Source organism: Macaca nemestrina, chromosome 7 (assembly GCF_043159975.1).
Source record: "Macaca nemestrina isolate mMacNem1 chromosome 7, mMacNem.hap1, whole genome shotgun sequence".
Taxonomy (NCBI): domain Eukaryota; kingdom Metazoa; phylum Chordata; class Mammalia; order Primates; family Cercopithecidae; genus Macaca; species Macaca nemestrina.
The window spans coordinates 72,757,555-72,778,371 of record NC_092131.1 but is presented as its reverse complement, the minus strand read 5'-3'; the positions used below and the strand labels follow the sequence as shown (position 1 = coordinate 72,778,371).

The 20,817-nt window shown below is 50.6% G+C and overlaps 1 protein-coding gene and 1 pseudogene across 1 annotated transcript; one reads left to right on the top strand and one right to left on the bottom strand.

Moving 5' to 3' along the window:
* Window positions 1–16,385: 16,385 nt before the first annotated feature.
* On the bottom strand, window positions 16,386–19,652 carry LOC105477978 (NFKB inhibitor alpha). Its single transcript, XM_011734904.3, has 6 exons — window positions 19,320–19,652; window positions 18,592–18,700; window positions 18,054–18,264; window positions 17,675–17,763; window positions 17,298–17,567; window positions 16,386–16,929 (listed from the first exon to the last, which is right to left on the bottom strand). Exons 1-6 carry the CDS (start codon window positions 19,544–19,546, stop codon window positions 16,882–16,884), a joined length of 954 nt encoding a protein of 317 aa, XP_011733206.1. The 5' UTR covers window positions 19,547–19,652; the 3' UTR covers window positions 16,386–16,881.
* Window positions 19,545–20,817, top strand: part of LOC139364011 (dnaJ homolog subfamily C member 8 pseudogene) — a 26,557-nt pseudogene continuing 25,284 nt past the window's right edge.

The following is a 20,817-nucleotide window of genomic DNA, read 5'->3' as shown; positions in this document are numbered from 1 at the left end:
CACGGCAGTGGGTCAGGGATTGTTGTGCAGGGTTTAAACATCATGTCACTTCCACAAGGACGCCTGGTGAGAGAAGGCCCAAATATATATTTTCACAATATCACGATTGCCTGTGAGCTGATAACAAAGCTGGAGATGGTGTCTATTTTAATATTGTGTCTACATTTGTGTATATTTGAACTTCTAAATAATACTTTTTAAAAATGCCATAGAAGACAACCACCCAGCAATAACCACTGTTGACATCTTGGGACATTTGTCACTCAAATTTGTCATCTGGACCCATTTCCTATGTTTAGGGGATGCACTGACTTGAAGCACAAATACAAGACACTCACTTTCCCAGCCTACCTTGTGTGGCATCTGACGGAGGCTGCCCAGACCTTGAATCAGAGGCAACAATGGGAAAACCTGTATGCATTCTGGGCACAGCATGAGGGGTTGCGGGAGGTAGGCTGCAGGAGTGAGCTCAGCGGATCTCTCTTGCTCTCCAGGTCACCTGGAGATTCTTAAGGCTCCCCGAGATCCTTTTCACAAATCTCTTTTTTTTTTTTTTTTTTTTGTTGTTGTTGTTGAGATGGAGTCTCATGCACAATCTCGGCTCACTGCAACCTCCACCTCCTGGGTTCAAGTGATTCTCCTGCCTCAGCCTCCCTCCTGAGTAACTGGGGTTACAGGTGCCCGTCACCACACCAGATAGTTTTTTGTATTTTTAGTAGAGACGGAGTTTTGCCATGTTGGCCAGGATGATCTTGAACTCTTGACCTTAAGTGATCCACCCACCTTGGTCCCCCAAAGTCCTGGGATTACAGGCATGAGCCACCATGCTTGACCCACAAATCTCCTTTCTGTCCAAAGTATCCAGCATTAGTTCCTTTGGCTTATAACCAAGAATCTTGGTGGGGAGAACACGTTGGTGTGGTTTTGAGTTTATTGGTAGAATTGCACTATCCTTTTATTTATTTATTTATTATTTTTTTGAAAAGGAGTCTCGCTCGGTCACCCAAGCTGCAGTGCAGTGGCACGATCTCAGCTCACTGTAATTTCTGCCTCCGGGGTTCAAACCATTCTCCTGCCTCAGCCTCCCAAGTTGCTGGACTACAGGCGTGCACCACCATGCTGGGCTAATTTTTGTATTTTTGGTAGAGACGGGGTTTCACTGTGTTGGCCAGGCTGGTCTCAAACTCCTGACCTCAGGTGATCCACCCGCCTTGGCCTCCCAAAGTGCTGGGATTACAGGGGTGAGCCACCAGGCCCAGCCAGGCTTGCACCGTTCCAACGGTGTCGAGCTTTCCCCTTCTGCTGAATAGCAAAGCACAAGGAGGGGCATTTGCGGGTATGCAGCCTTCCTCCCTCCCTTATTCTCTTCCAGCTAGTGCTACCACTGGAGGAGGCTCTCTCCTTCCCCGCCTTTCCCACCAGTGGTAGAAGAAAAGGAAAGTGTTTATAATGAAAGCCCACTTTCTGCATTACAGAGGCAGGATGTGGAGGGCTGAGGGCCCAAGGTTCTGCCTGATTTGCTGCCCCCCTCACAAAGGGCTCCAGGCAAGGCCCCAGGAGGGAGTGTTCATCTCTCTCTTTAACCAGCTCCAGCTTCCCTACTGAGTCGTATCCCCGTTACCGTCAGCAATCTGCCACCTGGCCCACTGCTGACCACAGGAGCAGAGGCTTCTGTCACCTTCCATGACTTGAGGGGACTCCCAGAGGTCCAGGGCCTTCCAGGCTTGCACCTGGGGTGGGCCCATGACAGCCCTCAGTTTCATGCCTCCGCCTGGTGGGTCATGCCCCCCAGTCTCAAGCAGCTCCTGTGGGTCACGGCTGCGCTGAGCAGGTATTGGAGGCTGGGAAGGGCCTGGTGAAGGGGGCTCCCCCGTGGCAAGGGACAAGTTCAGGGAAGGTCAAGAGGGAAGACTAGATGTTCCAGTTTATCCTTAGAGTATCTGGTTCCTCAGGTCCTCGCTACCCTATGAGTAGGGGAACAGGAAGTGCTGCCTTACAGGGAACAATGTGCCTACAGGGAGGGCTGTCAGAGCTCTTCACATTAGTGATAATTAATCATCCTAATCAAAGCTGTCACCTACTGAGTGCCTACTATGTATCAGGCACTTTGCCAGAGCTTTACAGACATCATGAGTGATAACTAAGCCTCACAGCCACTCTGCAAGGCAGCTGCGGTCACCCTGCTTTAGAGATGAGGAATGGAGTCTCAGAGAGGTTAAGCCACTAGTCCAGGGTTACATGGTGTAGAGAGTAGGGCCTCCAGTGGGAGCCAGGTTGGTCTGAACCTCAAATGGGAATGACTGATTGCTCTGAAAGCTGTCTCTGAGAGCCACCCGGGGTGTTTCTGGTTGTTGGCCTTCCCAGGACCCAGCCTTCCCACGTCAGACAGGCCTTGCAGGCGTCTTCATTCTATACCCATCTCCACCCCAGTGGGTCAGCTGGAAATGGGCTCAAAATTTAATCAATTACCTCAGCCATGGCTTCCCTGCAGCCTCTGAGGAGGCAGAGTTTTTTCTCCTTTGCTGGTCGGTTTCTGCTGTCAAAAACCATCCCAGGGCTGGGTGCAATGGCTCACGCCTGTATCCCAGCACATTGGGAGGCCAAAGCAGGAGGATCACTTGAGGTCAGGAGTTCGAGACCAGCCTGGCCAACATGGTGAAACCCCACTTCTACTAAAAAAACAAAAATTAGCTACGTGTGTTGGTGCATGCCTGTAATCCCAGCTACTCAGGAGGCTGAGGCAGGAGGATCACTTGAAACTGGGAGGTGGAGGTTGCAGCGAGCCAAGATTGCGCCACTGCACTCCAGCCTGGGCAACAGAGAGAGACTCTTTCTCAAAAAAAAAAAAAAAAAAAAAAAAAAATTAGCTAGGCTTGGTGACATGCACCTAGAATCCCATGCATTTAGGAGGCTGAGGTGGGAGGATCATTTAAGCCCAGGAGACTGAGGCTGCAGTCAGCCATGATCATGCCACTGCACTCCAGCCTAGGTGACAGCGTGAGACCTTGTCTCCAAAAAGAAAAAAATACTCTCCTGGGATAGTGTCCTGAGCTGGGACCAGAGCTGGCTGGAGCCTCTTTGCCAGCAGCAAGGAGGCCTTTCCTCTACTAAAGCCTAGTGGGCCAAGACTGCATCCAAGGCTACCGAAATGAACTGAATGTTAGCGTCCCTTCAAAATCACTATGTTGAAATCTTAATCCCCAAGGTGATGGTGTCAGGTGGGGCCTTGGGAAGTGATTAGGTCATAAGGATGGAGCCCTCATGAATGGGATTAGCGCCCTTATGGAAGAAGCCCCAGCAAGCTAGCTGGCCCTTTCCACCACGTACAGACACAGCAAGAAGGCATCATTTTCAAACAAAAAGCTGGCCCTCTCCAGACAGAACCTGCTAGCATCTTGATCTTGGACTTCGCAACCTGTGACAAAATAAAATTTTTTTTTCACCCTGTCGCCCAGCCTGGAGTGCAATGGCATGATCTTGCTCACTGCAACCTCCACCTCCCACGTTCAAGTGATTCTCCTGCTTTCGCCTCCTCAGTAGCTGGGATTGTAGGTGTGTGCCACCATGCCCGGCACATTTTTTGTATCTTTAGTAGAGACGGGGTTTCACCATGTCAGCCAGGCTGATCTCGAACTATTGACCTTGTGATCTGCCCGCCTCAGCCTCCCAAAGTGCTGGGATTACAACTGCAAGCCACCACGCCAAGCCAGAAAAATAAATTTCTATTGTTCATAAGCAACCAACCCAGTCTATGGAATTCGGCTGTAGTAGCCTGAACAGTCTAAGACAGCTGTGCTCATGCTGTTTCCTATGGACTTACAGCATCTGTCACTTTTCACACACTCCTACCGTGTCCCAGAATTGGTGGGTTCTTGGTCTCACTGACTTCAAGAATGAAGCTGCGGACCCTCGCGGTGAGTGTTACACTTCTTAAAGATAGTGGGTCTGGAGTTTGTTCCTTCAGACATTCAGATGTGTCTGGACCTTAGTGTGTCCGGAGTTTGTTCCTTCAGACATTCACATGTGTCTGGAGCTTCTTCCTTCCAGTGGGTTCGTGGCCTCGCTGTCAGGAGTGAAATTGCAGACCTTCCCGGTGAGTATCATAGCTCTTTAAGGCAGCGCATCTGGAGTTGTTCATTCTTCCTGGTGCATTCATGGTCTCACTGGCTTCAGAAGTTGAGCTGCAGACCTTTGCCAGTGAGTGTTATAACTCATAAAAGCAGCGTAAACCCAACGAGCAACAACATATTGCACAGAACAAAACCACCAAGCTTCTACAACATTCAAGGGTACCCAACCACGTTGCACCTGGCTGCCGCTGGCAGCCTGCTTTTATTCCCTTATCTGGCCCCACCCATATCCTGCTGACTGGTCCATTTTACAGAGAGCTGATTGGTCCACTTTCCAGAGAGCTGATTGGTCCGTTTTGACACAGTGCTGATTGGTGCGTTTACAATCCTTGAGCTAGACACAAGAGTCACAGAGCGCTAGTCCTCCAAGTCACCAGTAGGTTAGCTAGATACAGAGTACCAATTGGTGTATTTACAAACCTTGAGCTAGACACAAAGTACTGATTGGTGTATTTACAAACCCTGAGCTAGACACAGAGTGCTGATTGGTGTATTTACAATCCCTTAGCTAGACATAAAGGCTCTCCAAGTTCCCACTAGACTCAGGAGCCCAGGTGGCTTCACCTAGTGGATCCTGCACAGGGGCTGCAGGTGGAGCTGCCTGCCAGTCCGGAGCCACGCCTGCACTCCTCAGCCCTTCGGCTGTCCATGGGATTGGGCGCTATGGAGTAGGGGGTGGCGCCTGTTGGGGAGGCTCGGGCCGCGCGGGAGGCCACCGCCGCGGGAGGGGCGAGGGGGGAGGGGCGAGGGGCGAGGGGGAAGGGGCGAGGGGGGAGGGGCGAGGGGGAGGGGGGAGGGGCGAGGGGCGAGGGGGAGGCGGGAGGCGGGAGGCGGGTCAGACATAGCAGGCTGCGGGTCCCGAGCCCTGCCCCGCGGGGAGGCCTTCGGCGAGAATTCGAGCACCGCACCGGCGGGCCGGCACTGCTGGGGGACTCAGAGCAACCTGTGCAGCAGCTAGCCCAGGTGCTAAGCCCCTTACTGCCCTGGACCTGTGGCGCTGGCAGGCTGTTCCGTGTGTGGGGCCCTCCGAGCCCACGCCCGCGCTCTCCGGAACTCGCGCTGGCCCGCGGGCACAGCACGCAGCCCCGGTTCCGCCCGCGCATCTCCCTCCACACCTCCCCGCAAGCAGAGGGAGGAGGCTTCGGCCTCAGCCAGCCCAGAGAGGGGCTCCTACGGTGCGGTGGCGGGCTGAGGGGCTCCTCAAGTGCCGCCAGAGCGGACGGCGAGGCCGAGGAGGCGCTGAGAGTGAGGGCTGCTAGCACATTGTAGCCTCTCTCTATGAGGTATATTTTCAGTGTTTCCTATGAGAAAATTTTATATAATAGAAACAGTAGCAAATGACTTCTCAGAGTAAAATAAGTTTATTTGGTGGCCAGGGCCATGTAAGATTAACACAAGCCACAGTGGAAAATGGCAGCTGTTGAGAAGCATTGAACATCTTCAGCAAAGTGAGGAGGCCCACCCTGACCAGTCTGGGAACAAAGAGCTTTGGAGCCAAAGGGAGCAGGTTTGAGTCCCAGGATGGCCACTTTTCTTGATTTCATCCCCTCAGACAAATTACTAAGCCTCTTTGAACCTTGGTTTCCTCAATAATGTCCCCCGTGATGATCACATATGCCTGGCATATAGTCATTGTTTCATAAATGGCACCTACTACCATTATTGTTCACCCATAGCTGGATTACCTGGGTCCTCTGCATCACGCAATTAGTGTGATGGGATTGGAACTAAGGCTTGTCAGTGATAGGTGAGATTCTAAAACAGGTAAGGCTTGTTTTTTTGTTTGTTTTTTGAGGCCGAGTATCGCTCCGTCGCCCAGGCTGGAGTGCAGTGGTGTGATCTCGGATGAGTACAACCTCCGCCTCTTGGGTTCAAGTGATTCTCCTGCCTCAGCCTTCCAAGTGGCTGGGACTACAGGCGCGTGCCACCACCACGCCCAGCTAATTTGTTGTATTTTTTAAGTAGAGATGGGGTTTCACCCCGTTAGGCAGGATGGTCTCGATCTCCTGACCTCGTGATCTGCCTGCCTCAGCCTCCCAAAGCGCTGGGATTACAGGTGTGAACCACTGAGCCTGGCCCAAGGCTTGTTTTTTAATGCACCCGTCCTCCATGCTCCCTGTCCTGTTTAGCAGACCCCCCAACATTGTCATGAGTCCACTTCCTGAATTTTTAACCTTTTTAATTTATTGAAATATATTTGACCTGTGTCCTAGTCCTCAGGTCTTTAGACCTAATGACTAGTCAGATTGAGGCAGAAACTATCCCCTTCTACCCCCAAGTTTATTGTCTGCATTACCGTGATTTTTTCTCCCACTGTCTTTGGTACAATAACTTTACTATTCCAAAAGACTCTTGCCCAGACAAATAACTTGATTGTTTATTACAGGAATTTCCCAAGAGGCCCATCAACTCTTTAATAGGTGAGTTTTATTTAATAGAAGCATCAACAGACATTTCACACCTAAGACATTTCAAACCCCTCGCCTAGCTGTTTCTACCAACCTGAAACTACTGTATCATGATCTCCCCCAATCCCAAGCAAGCCCCTGCGTTGAAAGGCCCTTCTTAAACCAATCTTGAAATTCTCAGTGAGATCCTAGCCTCTCCACTTCCCCTGGCAGCTGCGATGGAGGCTCTGTGCAAAGGCTGTTCTCTCTCCTCCATAAGCAATGAACTCAGCTCTGCCTTCCACCATCTTCTCAGAACAGAAAATCTGGTGCCCTCCTTCCAGAAAGTCCTTTCGGTGTGACCGACCCAATCTGAGGAGCCATGAAAGCCAGGAGGGGAGGCCCCAGGGCCAGGTTGGCTCTGGGTGTCCTTTCCATCCTTCCCTGCGTGTGGAGCTGGTCCCACTGTGGGGACCATGGGTGGAGGGCCACGTGCACAAGAGTCATTTGAGGACATCCTTGCTGCACACATTTCAAGCCTGGGAAGTTGTGCACACACAGACAGAGCTCTTCATGGTCTGTCTGCTGGGGGTACTGTTATTCCCGGTTCTAGCCTCTAAGAAATGAAAGCTTCCACTCCCGTTTGACTTGTAGATTGCAGGATATTTGTGTATCTAAAGCTTGAGTCCCTCTTTCAAACCAGAGGTTTACTCTATGTTTTGAGAAAAGAGTGATTGAATTCATGTACATGGAAGAGTCTATAGAGCCAGCTGCCCAGTAGCTAGGCAACATACAGAGGGCCACGTGGCAAGGTCCTGCCTTGGGAAATTGCCTCTCAATGACGGAGGTGGGAAGGCCTACGAAGAAGAATGTTAAAAATCAACTTAAGGCCGGGCGCGGTGGCTCAAGCCTGTAATCCCAGCACTTTGGGAGGCCGAGGCTGGTGGATCACGAGGTCAGGAGATCGAGACTATCCTGGCTAACACGGTGAAACCCCGTCTCTACTAAAAATACAAAAAAATTAGCCGGGCGTGGTAGCGGGCGCCTGTAGTCCCAGCTACTTGGGAGACTGAGTCGGGAGAATGGCGTGAACCCAGGGGGCGGAGCTTGCAGTGAGCCGAGATCGCGCCACTGCACTCCAGCCTGGGAGACACAGCGAGACTCCGTCTCAAAAAAGAAAAAAAAAAAAAAAAATCAACTTAAAACTGAGTTGGTACTAAAACACTTCACCTGAAGTTCATTCATTGATCCTTAAAAAGTTGCATTTGTGGCAGGGCGCAGTGGCTCAGGCCTGTAGCGTTTTGGGAGGCCGAAGCAGGCGGATCATGAGGTCAGGAAATCAAGACCATCCTGGCTAACACGGTGAAACCCCGTCTCTACTAAAAATACAAAAATTAGCCGGGCGCGGTGGCGGGCGCCTGTAGTCCCAGCTACCCGGGAGGCTGAGGCAGGAGAATGGTGTGAACCCGGGAGGCGGAGCTTGCAGTGAGTGGAGATCGCGCCACTGCACTCCAGCCTGGGCGACCGAGCCAGACTCCGTCTCAAAAAAAAAAAAAAAAAAAAAAAAAAAAAAAAGTCTGACCAAAATGTTTAATGTGGTGACTTTGGGTAGACCTGAGCCTTGGTGAGAACCAAACCCAGACTGCACAACTGGAAACTCCTGGAAGCAGACACACCTCACTTCCTTTATTTAGCACCGTATGAAACCATAGTAAAGATTTCAGCCGGGCGGGGCGCGGTGGCTCAAGCCTATAATCCCAGCACTTTCGGAGGCCGAGGCGGGCAGATCACAAGGTCAGGAGATCGAGACCACGGTGAAACCCCGTCTCTACTAAAAATACAAAAAATTAGCTGGGTGCGGTGGTGCGCGCCTTTAGTCCCAGCTACTCAGGAGGCTGAGGCAGGAGAATGGCCTGAACCGGGGAGGCGGAGGTTGCAGTGAGCCGAGATCGCGCCACTTCACTCCAGCCTGGGCGACAGAGTGAGACTCTGTCTCAAAAAAAAAAAAAAAAAAAAAAAAAAAGATTTCAGCCGGGCATGGTGGCTCACGCCTGTAATCCCAGCACTTTGGGTGGCCGAGGCGGGCAGATCACGAGGTTGGGAGATCGAAACCATCCTGGCTAACACAGTGAAACCTTGTCTCTACTAAAAATAAAAAAAATTAGCCTGGCATGGCGGCAGGCGCTTGTAGTCCCAGCTATTCGGGAGGCTGAGGCAGGAGAATGGTGTGAACCCGGGAGGTGGAGCTTGCAGTGAGCCGAGATCGCGCCGCTGCACTCCAGGCTAGGCGACAGAGCAAGACTCTATCTCAAAAAAAAAAAAAAAAAAAAAAGATTTCAGAGGAGATGAAGTAGGATATCTGAGTCCCACAGGATTGTTCAGTTTATTGTGGTCTCCTGAGATCTCAGATCTTGCATTTTCTGCATTATTATATAGTTTCCATGAGACAGTTTTCTGTTAACATAAAACATCAGAAATTCAGACCATCCTTTGTAATATTTGCCCAATTTTGGTAGGATAGCAACAGATACATAAGGAACATATTGACGATTGATGACCTGAAAACACTTTTGTTAGTGGGAATTCCTGTGCGTGCTTGGAAGCTGCTTTTTTTCTTTTTCTTTCTTTCGTTCTTTTTTTTTTTTTTTTTTTTTTTTTTTATCTGACAGAGTTTTGCTGTGTTGCCCAGGCTGGAGTGCAGTGGCACCATCTTGGCTCACTGCAGCCTCCACCTCCTGGGCTCACAAAATCTTCCAGCCTCAGCCTCCCGAGTAGCTGGGACTACAGGTGCGTGCCACTATGCCCAGCTAATTTTTTGTATTTTTGTAGAGATGGGGTTTCACTGTGTTGTCCAGGCTGGTCTTGAACTCCTGGGCTCAAGCAATCTGCACGCCTCAGACTTCCAAAGTGCTGGAATAACAGGAGTGAGTGAGTGTGCCTGGCCTGGAAGCTGCTTTATCCCCAAGTTAGAAATATAGACCTAGAGCCTGCCCAAGCCTGGCTCTGCCATTTACTGGCTATGTGACCCAGGCTGACTTTCTTTCTTTCTTCCTTTCCTTTCTTTCTTTCATTTCTTTCTTTCTTTTCTTTCTTCTTTCTTTTTTTGAGACAGAGTTTCACTCTTGTTGCCCAGGCTGGAGTGCAATGGCACCATCTCCACTCCCTGCAACCTCCGCCTTCTGGATTCAGGTGATTCTCCTGCCTCAGTAGCTGGGATTACAGGCTGCCACCATCACACTCAGCTAATTTTTGTATTTTTAGTAGAGATGGGGTTTCACCATGTTGGCCAGGCTGATCTCGAACTCCTGACCTCAGGTGATCCACCTGCTTCAGCCTCCCAAAGTGCTGGGATTACAGGTGGGAGCCACTGTGCCCGACCTTTATTTATATCTTTAAATAAATATTAAATATTACTTAATATTAAATATTAAATAAATAAATACAGGCCGGGAGCGGTGGTTGCTGCCTGTAATCCCAGCACTTTGGGAGTCCGAGGCAGGTGGATCACAAGGTCAGGAAATCGAGACTGTCCTGGTGAACAAGGCGAAACCCAGTCTCTACTAAAAATACAAAAAAATGAGCCAGGCATGGTGGCTGGCACCGGTAGTCCCAGCTTCTCGGGAGGCTGAGGCAGGAAAATGGCATGAACCCGGGGGGCGCAGCTTGCAGTGAGCAGACATTGTGCCACTGCACTCCAGCCTGGGTGACAGAGCGAGACTCTGTCTCAAAAATAAATAAATAAATAAATAAAAATAAATAAATAAGTAAGTAGAGACAGAGTCTCACTGCATTGCTAGGCTGGTCTCAAACTCCTGGGCTCAAGCAGTCCTCTGGCCTCAGCCTCCCAAAGTGGGATTACAGGCTTGAGCCACCTCGCACAGTCAATTGAAAAGTTTTTTTTTTTTGTTTTTTTTTTTTTGAGACGGAGTCTCGCTCTGTCGCCCAGGCTGGAGTGCAGTGACGCGATCTCGGCTCACTGCAAGCTCCGCCTCCCGGGTTCATGCCATTCTCCTGCCTCAGCCTCCCGAGTAGCTGGGACTACAGGCGCCCACAACCGCACCCGGCTAATTTTTTGTATTTTTAGTAGAGACGGGGTTTCACCGTGGTCTCGATCTCCTGAACTTGTGATCCGCCCGCCTCGGCCTCCCAAAGTGCTGGGATTACAGGCGTGAGCCACCGCGCCCAGCGAAAAGTTTTTTAAAAGTTTACCTTGAAGTCCAGTCGTAGTGGCTCATACTACTGGAGTCCTTTGGGAGGCTGAGGTGGGAGGATAGCTTGAGTCCAGGAGTTGGAGACCAGCCAGGGCAACATGGCAAGACCCCCTCTCTACAAAAAATACAAAAAATAGCCCTGTGTGGTGGCACACATCTGTAATCCCAGCTACTTGGAAGGCTGAAGTAAGAGGATCACCTGAGCCTGGGAGGTCGAGGCTGCAGTTAGCCGTGATTGTGACACTGCACCTCAGCCTGGGTGACAAAGTGAGACTGTATCTCAAAAACATAAGTAAATAAAATAAAAACTTACCTTTAAGTAGCTGACTATTTTTCATATAGGTTATACTTAAGAAATTGTAAAAATATATGGAATGACAGCAATATTAAAGGGGAAATTATTATTTAAGATTTTCTCTGATGCTTTTCAGTTAACTGCTTGTTAAGACTTCTCATATTCCACCATGGGCAGTGGGGACTCGGTCACAGAGAGGGAGCAGCTGCCTCTCCACTCCTTCCAGTTCCAATGCTTAGTCAGAGGTCAGCCTGCACACCGCAGGAATCTAATACCACAGGTACAAATAAGCTCATTTTAAAACCAGGTTTCCGGCCGGGCGCGGTGGCTCACGCCTTGTAATCCCAGCACTTTGGGAGGCTGAGGCGGGCGGATCACCTGAGGTAGGGAGAAAGAGACCAGCTTGACCAACATGGAGAAATGCCGTATCTACTAAAACTACAAAATTAGCCAGGCGTGATGGTGCATGCCTGTAATCCCAGCTACTCAGGAGGCTGAGGCAGGAGAATTGCTTGAACCCGGGCAGCGGAGGTTGTGGTGAGCTGAGATCGCGCCATTTGCACTCCAGCCTGGGCAACAAGAGCGAAACTTCATCTCAAAAAAAAATTAAAAAATAAAACCAGATTTCCATCCTTCAAGTACATTTCCTTCAAGATTTTATTCCTTTCTTGGAGCCCTGATGATTATGCCTTTGGCCTTGTGCTGTGTCAGCCATCTCCCTTATTACACTTAGCTGGGGTTTTTTTGCTGTTTTCTTTTTAAAGTTTATATATATATATACACACACACACATATGATATATGTTTTTATGTGTGTGTGTGTGTGTGTGTATGTGTGTGTGTATATATATATATACTTTTTAAAAAAATTTTTGAGACAGAGTCTCGCTCTGTTGCCCAGGCTGGAGTGCAGTGGTGTGATCTCAGCTCACTGCAGCCTCCCTCTCCTGGGTTGAAGCGATTCTCCTGCTTCAGCCTCCCGAGTAGCTGGGATTACAGGCGTGCACCGCCATGCTGGCTAATTTTTGTATTTTTAGTAGAGATGGGGTTTCACCATGTTGGTCAGGCTGGGCTCAAACTTCTGGCCTCAAGTGATCTGCCTGCCTCGGCCTCCCAAAGTGCTGGGATTACAGGTGTGAGTCACCACGTCAGGCCTTAATGTATTTTTTTTTTTGGTAGAGATGGGCTCTCCCTATATTGCCCAGGCTGGTCTTGACCTCCTGGGCTCAAATGATCCTCCTGCCTCAGTTTCTCAAAGTGCTGGAATTATAGGCGTGAGCCCCCACACCTGGTCACACTTACCTGGATTGCTGGCCGGTTTGTGGGCCTTGGCCCTGTTTTCATGTCAGTGTTCAGGGTCCAGTCCTACTTTTCAGTGACTCAGATTGGCTGAAGCTGGGTCATACTTCCTGCCCCCTGTGAAAAGGGTGCCTGCCACAGTCACTTGGGGCATGGGATAAGATAATATAGTACTGGCAGGTAAATAGCTAACTGGAATGTGAGCTCTGGACCGGTCTCTCCCACCCCCACTCCGCGCTGGTGCCTGGGCTCAGCTCTCGTGCTATGGGCTCTCATCTCACCATGCCTTTCTGTGCGCTTCTCTGTCTCCCTCTCCACCTAAGCAAGGAGCTCTTTGGGGCAGAGGCCATGGCTTATTCCTCCTTGGTGGGAGGCCTGGAGAATAGTTCTTTTTGAGGCAAATGAAGGAATGGGATGGAGAGTTGCAGTTCTTTAGGAGGGAAACACAGGTGAGGTCCAGTTTCAGTTTCTGTAACGCTCTCTTTCAGTGGGGAAACAGCCTGGGATATTCTTGGCTGGGGAATGTTTCTTGGGCATGTTTCAGACTGGAGTTCCACAACTCAGACTTTTCTTGCCAAATGAAATTTCAGCTACACTTAAGGCAAGTTAATGAAAATCTGGCAGAAAGCCGGGGGTGGGGTGGCGGTGGGGGGGTGGGGGTGTTCGGGGGTGGGAAGTGGGGGGGAAGGAAGAGCCATCTCACAGACTCAATTCTGTCACCACTTAATCACTTCCAGTAGCAATTGAACTTTCCATGCAAATCCACCCAAGCTCCCAGCCTTCCGAATTTCCAGGCCCCAGGGGAAGGTCTTCAGATTGCTCAGACTAGTTTGTTCCCTCTTTAAAGAAAAATCCTTACTTTCTGGAAGGGCTTGGTACACATGGCCTCTACAGGAAACGTATCCTCATGGATGAGGAAGGCAGAAGGAATCAAGGAACCGAATTCAAGGAAGTTGCTGATGTGACGTATTATTTCCCCCTCATATCACTTCCCTCTCTCTAGGCATTCTTAGTCCTACTTGTCCCCACATGATCTGTAACTTCTTGGAGGAAATCAAAGTGCATTAAAGAAGGCTCTCCGTCTGCTGGCCTGTTTGCTTTGAGATCTTTTGCTCTTGTTTGCTTAGGAATTTGAAGATTTTCTACAGACTAGAATGTTTCCCTTCTAAAATTTTCCTTTAGGGAACTCCAGGCTCCAGTCACCCAACCAACAGGCAGGACAGAAAGATAATACATTTAAAACAAAAAGAAAAGAAAAGCAGGGAGGGCTGGGTGTGGTGGGTCACACCTGTAATCCCAGGACCGTGGGAGGCCAAAGCAGGCGGATCACTTGCGGTCGGGAGTTCGAGACAAGCCTAGCCAACACGGTGAAACCCCATCTCTGCTAAAAATATATAGATTGGTCGGGTGTAGTGGTGTGCACCTGTAGTCCCAGCTACTCGGGAGGCTGAGGCAGGAGAATCGCTTGAACCCAGGAGGTAGAAGTTACAGTGAGCCGAGATCACACCACTGCACTCCAACCTGGGCAAGAGAGTGAGACCCTATCACAAAAAAAAAAAAAAAAAAGAAAAGAAAAGAAAGAAAGAAAAGGGGATGAGAAATGGGGAGAAGAACTAGAGAGTAAGGAACCAGGGTAGCCTTCAGTGCTTAACTGGGCCCAGCTACCTCAAGATTTATGCAGATGACAGAACCTTTTCTGAGGTTTAGAACCTAGAAAGAAGAAAAGCTGAAGCCTAGAAAGGTGGGAGACTGGGCCCAAGTGGGTGAGAAGGGCCCCACCCTTGCTTGACGCTGGAGGGTGGTACCCCTAAGCAAGAGCTGGAAGCTAAGGAGGCTGGGGATGAGGGGGTGGCACACAGTTTTGTCCTGTTTCTCCAACCTAGCACAGAACTAGAGACAGTGTATGGGTGAATTGGCACAAATTTAACCCCTTTACAGAGGGAAGAAGAGTCACGTTTGACTGAGTAGAAAGCACTAAGGGCATCGTTCCAAAATTGGGGAGCCAAGTTTCCAACCTTTGTTCTTTTCAGAATGAGGGTGGGGATATCGCCCCCACTCCCATCTTACCTCTCCCACTTAGCTGAGAGCTGAACCTAACTGACCTAATTCCTGTGGCAGGTCATTTAACACCTGTGTTGAGGTGCTTGGGGAGGGACAAGGAATTTCAGTGAAGAACCCGGGCACTTTGACAGAGAATAAGACTGGTAGAGGGACCGCCAGTGCTGGGTTCCAGATGGACTGAGGCTACAGAAATGGGGCAGAGCTGGGCGCGGTGGCTCATGCCTGTAATCCCAGAACTTTTTGAGAGGCTGAGGCAGGCGGATCACCTGAGGTCAGGAGTTCAAGACCAGCCTGGCCAACATGGTGAAACCCTGTCTCTACTAAAAATACAAAAATTAGCTGGGTGTGGTGTCAGGCACCTGTAATCCCAGCTACTTGGGAGGCTGAGGCAGGGAGAATCGCTTGAACCCGAGAGGTGGAGCTAGCAGTGAGCAGAGATCATGCCATTACACTCCAGCCTGGATGACAGAGCGGGACTCTATCTCAAAAAAAAAAAAAAAAAGAACTGGGGCAGACTGGCTTTAACCAGTCTGTAGTAACACTCCTTATATCTGGAAGACCACTAAATATTGGCTCCTTTTTGGTCCAAGGTGACCATATTCTTTTGACTTTGACATCGTTTGTGGATCAGGAAAGGGATAATGTAATAATTTTTTCTTAGGTATAAGTCAAAGACATAAATTGCAATTATACACTACTCTGCATTTTCTAGAATGCAGTAACTTTACTTTTTCCTCTAAAATATTTTGGCTTGGTGTGGTGGCTCAGACGTGTAATCCCAGTGCTTTGGGAGGCCACAGTGGGTGGATCTCTTGAGCCCAGGAGTTCGAGACCAGCCTGGGCAACATAGAGAAACCCTGTCTCTACAGATAAAATTAGCCAGGCATGGTGGTGCAAGCTTGTAGTCCCAGCTACTCAGGTGGCTGAGTTGGGAGGATTGCTTGAGCCCAGGAGTTTGAGGCTGCAGTGAGCTGTGATTGCACCACTGCACCCCAGCCTGGGCAACAGTGAGACCCTATCTCAAAAAATTTTTTTAATAAAAATGTTTACAGGGTACAAATGCAGATTTTTTATATTGTACAGCAATAAAGTCTGAACTTTTAGTGTACCCATCTTTATTCTTCTTTCTACCTAGGCAAGAGAGCCGTTTTAGAGATGAAAACCTCAAGATAGAGCATCTAAGTCAAGTTCCACATTACTGATTTCTTGTGACATTTGCTTCTGTAGAATCATTCAGTACAATCAGTAGACTGAACTGATAAGAGACCCTTCAAGTCTTTATTACTTTTCTACTACAGCCAGTAACAAAACACATAAACAGATGGAATGCTCTTAAAAGATGTTTACCCCAAAATAAGTGCGTGTTAAGTATGTTAATCACCTACCTCTCCTGCAAGGTGACCGTGGACAGGACATTCTCTCTGCGCTTGTTTCTCCTGGTATGACATAAAGGATGTTGTGTAACAGCTTGTTTTTCTTTAGCACTACATGCCTGCCACTATGCTATGCATTTTACGTGGATTGTCTTATGTAATTTTCAGAACAGCCCAGCTAATGAGAAAACTGAGGCTCAGAGGTATCTGTTAACAAATGTCAGTACAGTCCCATTTCTGAGCCTATGTCCTTAAGAACTTCCTGTATTAGTGAGATCTTTCCCAGCTCTATATGAATTCAGCATATTCTTCTTGGCCAAAATAATTTCCTCAACTGGCAGTTAGGGTCCAGCAACAGTTGAAATCAAGGGATGACTGAATGACAATGGAGACCTCTCCAACCACAGGCCAAGCAGCACACTTCCACCCCAAGCCTGAGACTGGTATTTCCTATAACCTTGCAACAGCCTCCCTCCCACACACTGAGCCCAGGGTGCCTGCAAAGCTTTGCTGGAGGCTGGGTGTCAGGTGTGAGAAGCTGCTGGGAGTTCCCTGCTCCCCTACAATGCTCCACCTCCACCTCTGCCGGAGGATGGAACTTCAGAACAGGAAGAAAATGATCAGGATAACTTATTTGTAAAAATCTGTTTAATAAATATACATAATAAAAGTACCAAAATAATTACCAACAATACACTATGTACACCATTTACAGAAGGGTAACACAAACCTTGACAGGTATTAACTTTTCACCCCACATCACTGAAAGGTCTAACACTCCTGGCTGTTACATGCCACAGGATACCACGGGGTCAGTCACTCGAAGCACAATAAATATAAAATGTGGTCCTTCCATGAATTTTTGCTAACGTCCAAAACCCCACAGAGGTGAGGTTTAAAAGAAGTTTTCTTGGAATTTCAATGATCTTTCTTGTCCTCTACAAAAAGTTCACAAAAGCAACACAATGAGGGCTGATCCCACTACAATAAAACGTTTTGGGCCAGGCAGTGTGCAGTGTGGCTATAAGTACACCCTTTAAATTTTTTTTCTTTTTTCTTTTTTTAGAAAAATAAAACTTTTTTTTGTACAAATATACAAGTCCATGTTCTTTCAGCCCCTTTGCGCTCATAATGTCAGACGCTGGCCTCCAAACACACAGTCGTCATAGGGCAGCTGAAAACAAGGGGAAAGAAGACACATTAAACTTCCGAAGCTCTGCCAAGCCACTGGGATGGGGAGGCCGCTACTGGAAATAACCCTTGGACTCCATTCTCCATAGCCCAAATACAATGAACTTTACAGGCTGAGGGAGTTTGCCTTTAACTCCCATTTTAAAAATGTTTTAAAAAATGCTTTTCTTTAAAAAAGGGTAAGCTATTTAAAAAAAAAAAAGGTACATTATTGGGATACTGGTTATGCACAGAAATTTGAGAGACTCATTATGTAGATACCCCTCTGATAAGGAGCAGTTCTAGGGGCCCGGGAGGGTGAAGGGAATGGTCCCTCATTAGTTAGAGAGCCCAAGGAGTTCACAGACTCACCTCATCCTCCGTGAACTCCGTGAACTCTGACTCTGTGTCATAGCTCTCCTCATCCTCACTCTCCGGCAGCATCTGAAGGTTTTCCAGTGTCAGCTGGCCCAGCTGCTGCTGTATCCGGGTGCTTGGGCGGCCCCAGGTGAGCTGGTAGGGAGAATAGCCCTGGTAGGTAACTCTGTTGACATCAGCCCCACACTTCAACAGGAGCGACACCAGGTCAGGATTCTGCAGGTCCACTGCAAGGTGAAGGGCAGTCCGGCCGTTACAGGGCTCCTGAAACCAAAAGGAATTTGAGATGCTTATGGCTGCGTTTGGAATTTCTGCTCACAACATGAGCACGAGGAACTTGACTCAGTGCATCGGAGGCAGGAAGCACTAACCTGAGCATTGACATCAGCACCCAAGGACACCAAAAGCTCCACAATGCCCAGGTAGCCATGGATAGAGGCTAAGTGCAGACACGTGTGGCCTGGAAGAACAAAATGAAAAAAGTATAACCACCTGTTTCAACCCTCACTCCTTTCACCTATTCTTTTATGGGACAAATAGTCATATCTTCTGAATTTTAAGAACCCACCGTCTGGGTTCTGAAGGAACTTTATAAAGGCATCCAACAGGCACTTTGCACACATATTTTCTCAACCTTTCAAATGCTGGCAGTTTAAGTTCTTGCCTCGACTCCTTAAGTTGGCCCACCTGCCCCTTCTCCACATCACCTGCCACCTGAGGGGGTGGGGCAGGGCAGGGAGGCAGACATACCATTGTAGTTGGTAGCCTTCAGGATGGAGTGGAGGTGCGGGGTGGTGCAGGACTGAGTCAGGACTCCCACGCTGGCCAAGCAGCCCTGCTCACAGGCAAGGTGTAGGGGGGTATTTCCTCGAAAGTCTCGGAGCTCAGGATCACAGCCAGCTCCCAGAAGTGCCTCAGCAATTTCTGGCTGGTTGGTGATCACAGCCAAGTGGAGTGGAGTCTACGAATGCAGGAGAGACCAGAGAAAGTAAGCCAGGGACCAAACCCACACCCTGAGTTCCCCTGAACCCGTGTCTCCTGGTTGGGTGCTGCTCCTCCTAGACAGGCGGGTGGGGAGGACTAGCAAATAGCAGAGACTCCAGGTGGGTCACAAAGACCTCACCAAATCAGTGGAATTTCCTTTACTCTCTAGGATGTGGGCTGACGTGAAGTAAAAGGTGAGGGTGAATAATGCCCAGTGGCCCTGAATTCAGAAAGGATCTGGGGTGACTTTGCTACATCAGTTCCATCCCAGAGTTAGAGAGCCCGGGCCAGGCAAGCGGCGCACCTGCTGCAGGTTGTTCTGGAAGTTGAGGAAGGCCAGGTCTCCCTTCACCTGGCGGATCACTTCCATGGTCAGTGCCTTTTCTTCATGGATGATGGCCAAGTGCAGAAACCTGTGGGGAAGAGAGGGAAAAACCCCAGGGGTGGTGAGTGCACCGCGTGGGGCCCAGGGAGGCGCGGGCTGCGGGGGATTGCGCAAGGCCGGGGTTTCTGGAGGCCGAGGCCGCGGTGTTTTCCGCGAGGTTATTATGAGCTGAGTGTTCCTGGCAGGCGCCCAGGGACTTTCCGCCCCCCTCCCCCCGCGGCCCCGGCGGGCGCCGGCCAGACCGCCCCGCCCTCCCGCCAGCTCGGAACGCCCTGTACTTCCCCTCCCGGCTGCTCGGCGCCCGCCAGCGGCCAGAAACTCCCGCCCCGCCTTAAGCAACCGGGGACTTCGCGTCCCAGCTGCCGCCCCGCCCCCGGCCTAGAGGACAGGCCTGGGGGGAGGGGGCGTGTGGCGACGCTGCCGTCCACCAGGGCCCAGCCGCCGCCCCTCCGAGTCGGGCCGGTGCCCCGCGCGGCCCTGCAGCCCTGCAGCGTTCGGGGCGGTGCAGGAGCCCCGGGGCGCCGCGGCGCCAGCCCGGCTGCATCGCTAGTTCCCCAGCTCGGGCTCCAGGCCCGGCGCCTCCCACTCCCCGGCCGCGCGCATCCGGCCCTCCCGAGGACCCCCGGCTCCGGGTCTGCGCCACTTACGAGTCCCCGTCCTCGGTGAGCTGCTGCTTCCAGGGCTCCGCGCCGCGCGGCACCTCCTGCGGCTCGAGGCGGATCTCCTGCAGCTCCTTGACCATCTGCTCGTACTCCTCATCCTTCATGGAGTCCAGGCCGCTGTCGTGGCGGTCGTCCAGCAGTCGTTCCTTCTTCAGCCCGTCGCGGGGACCCTCCATGGCCCACTCCTGGGGGCGCTCGGCCGCCTGGAACATGGCGCGGGCGAGCTGCGGGCGCTGCTGCGGGTGCGCTGGGCCGCGGGCTGCGCGCTGCTTCCTCGCTGGGGCGCTGGCGGGCGGGACGGCGGCACGGGCTGGTGTGGGCTCTGCAGCGCCGCCGCGGCGCCCTATAAACGCTGGCTGGGGATTTCTCTGGGGCGGGGTCAGGCGCGGGGAATTTCCAAGCCAGTCAGACCAGAAAAGAGAACTGGCTTCGTCCTTTGCTAGGGGGAAAAAGAAGCCTAAACCCTGAGCTGGGGTTCGTCGGAGAAACTCCCTGCGATGAGCCACTGGGGTCACGGACAGGGAACTTTTTGATGAGTGCCAAGTGGCTGGAAAGTCCTTCCGACCAGGCCCCCTTCCCCGCGGTACTTCCCTGCAGCCTGCACCCTGTAATCCTGTCTCTCTGCAAGTGAACCTTCTTTCCCTGGGGTCTCCCACGATCGATTTGAATTGGGGTCGTCGGCTGCTGAGATCCCAAGGACGCCGACCTGATGGGCGGTCCCTCTTTGGGGTTTGCCAACCTGCCGGTCCTTTCCGTTTTTTGATCTTTTGAAAACGCAAGAGTGGAAATGATGGCTGGGCGTAGGGATTTGCTTTCCCCAGACTTCTAAGGGGAAGGACGCACTGTGGTTATGGGGCTGCAGGCCGCTCTTGTGTTTCTGCTAATATCAGGCTCATTGCAGCACGGGGACGTTTAGCTTCGCGCCCTTCCTCCCCTACCCCCCACGCACCTCTGCCAGGTAGAACTGTGAAAGCTTTGGAGGAGTGGAAAGCCTAAATCCTTGGAAAACTCTCAAATCACTTCCAATCACTTCCTAGGGATGAACAGCCTTGTTGAGTGGGGGAGGGGCAAACTCTCCCTGTATGGGGAAACTGCTGAATAGGACCATGATTTTTTTTTTTCCCCCAAGTAAAGCAAGGTGTTAATCTTTGTAGTGGTGGTTGTGGATACCTTGCAATAACAGAGTAGCTACTGTGTTCATAAGTAGCTGTTGCATTCATGCTATCTGACCTACATTGTACTGCCGCAGAGAATGGATCCTGAGCCTACTTCTGGGCATCTAAACTGAGCAATTCGAGGAGCACTTAGAGAAGGAGGCTGAAGAATGAGTTTAGTTAGTGCCTTAACCGCGATTGGACCTTAAGGACCGCTAAGAAAGTAGTTGCCAGTCATCCTGCAGGAGGCTCAAGGCAGCCCCATCCTCCCATCCTGCCCACCCCGCCTTGCTCCCTCGTCCTGGGGGATAGTAGCAGTTGGACCCATT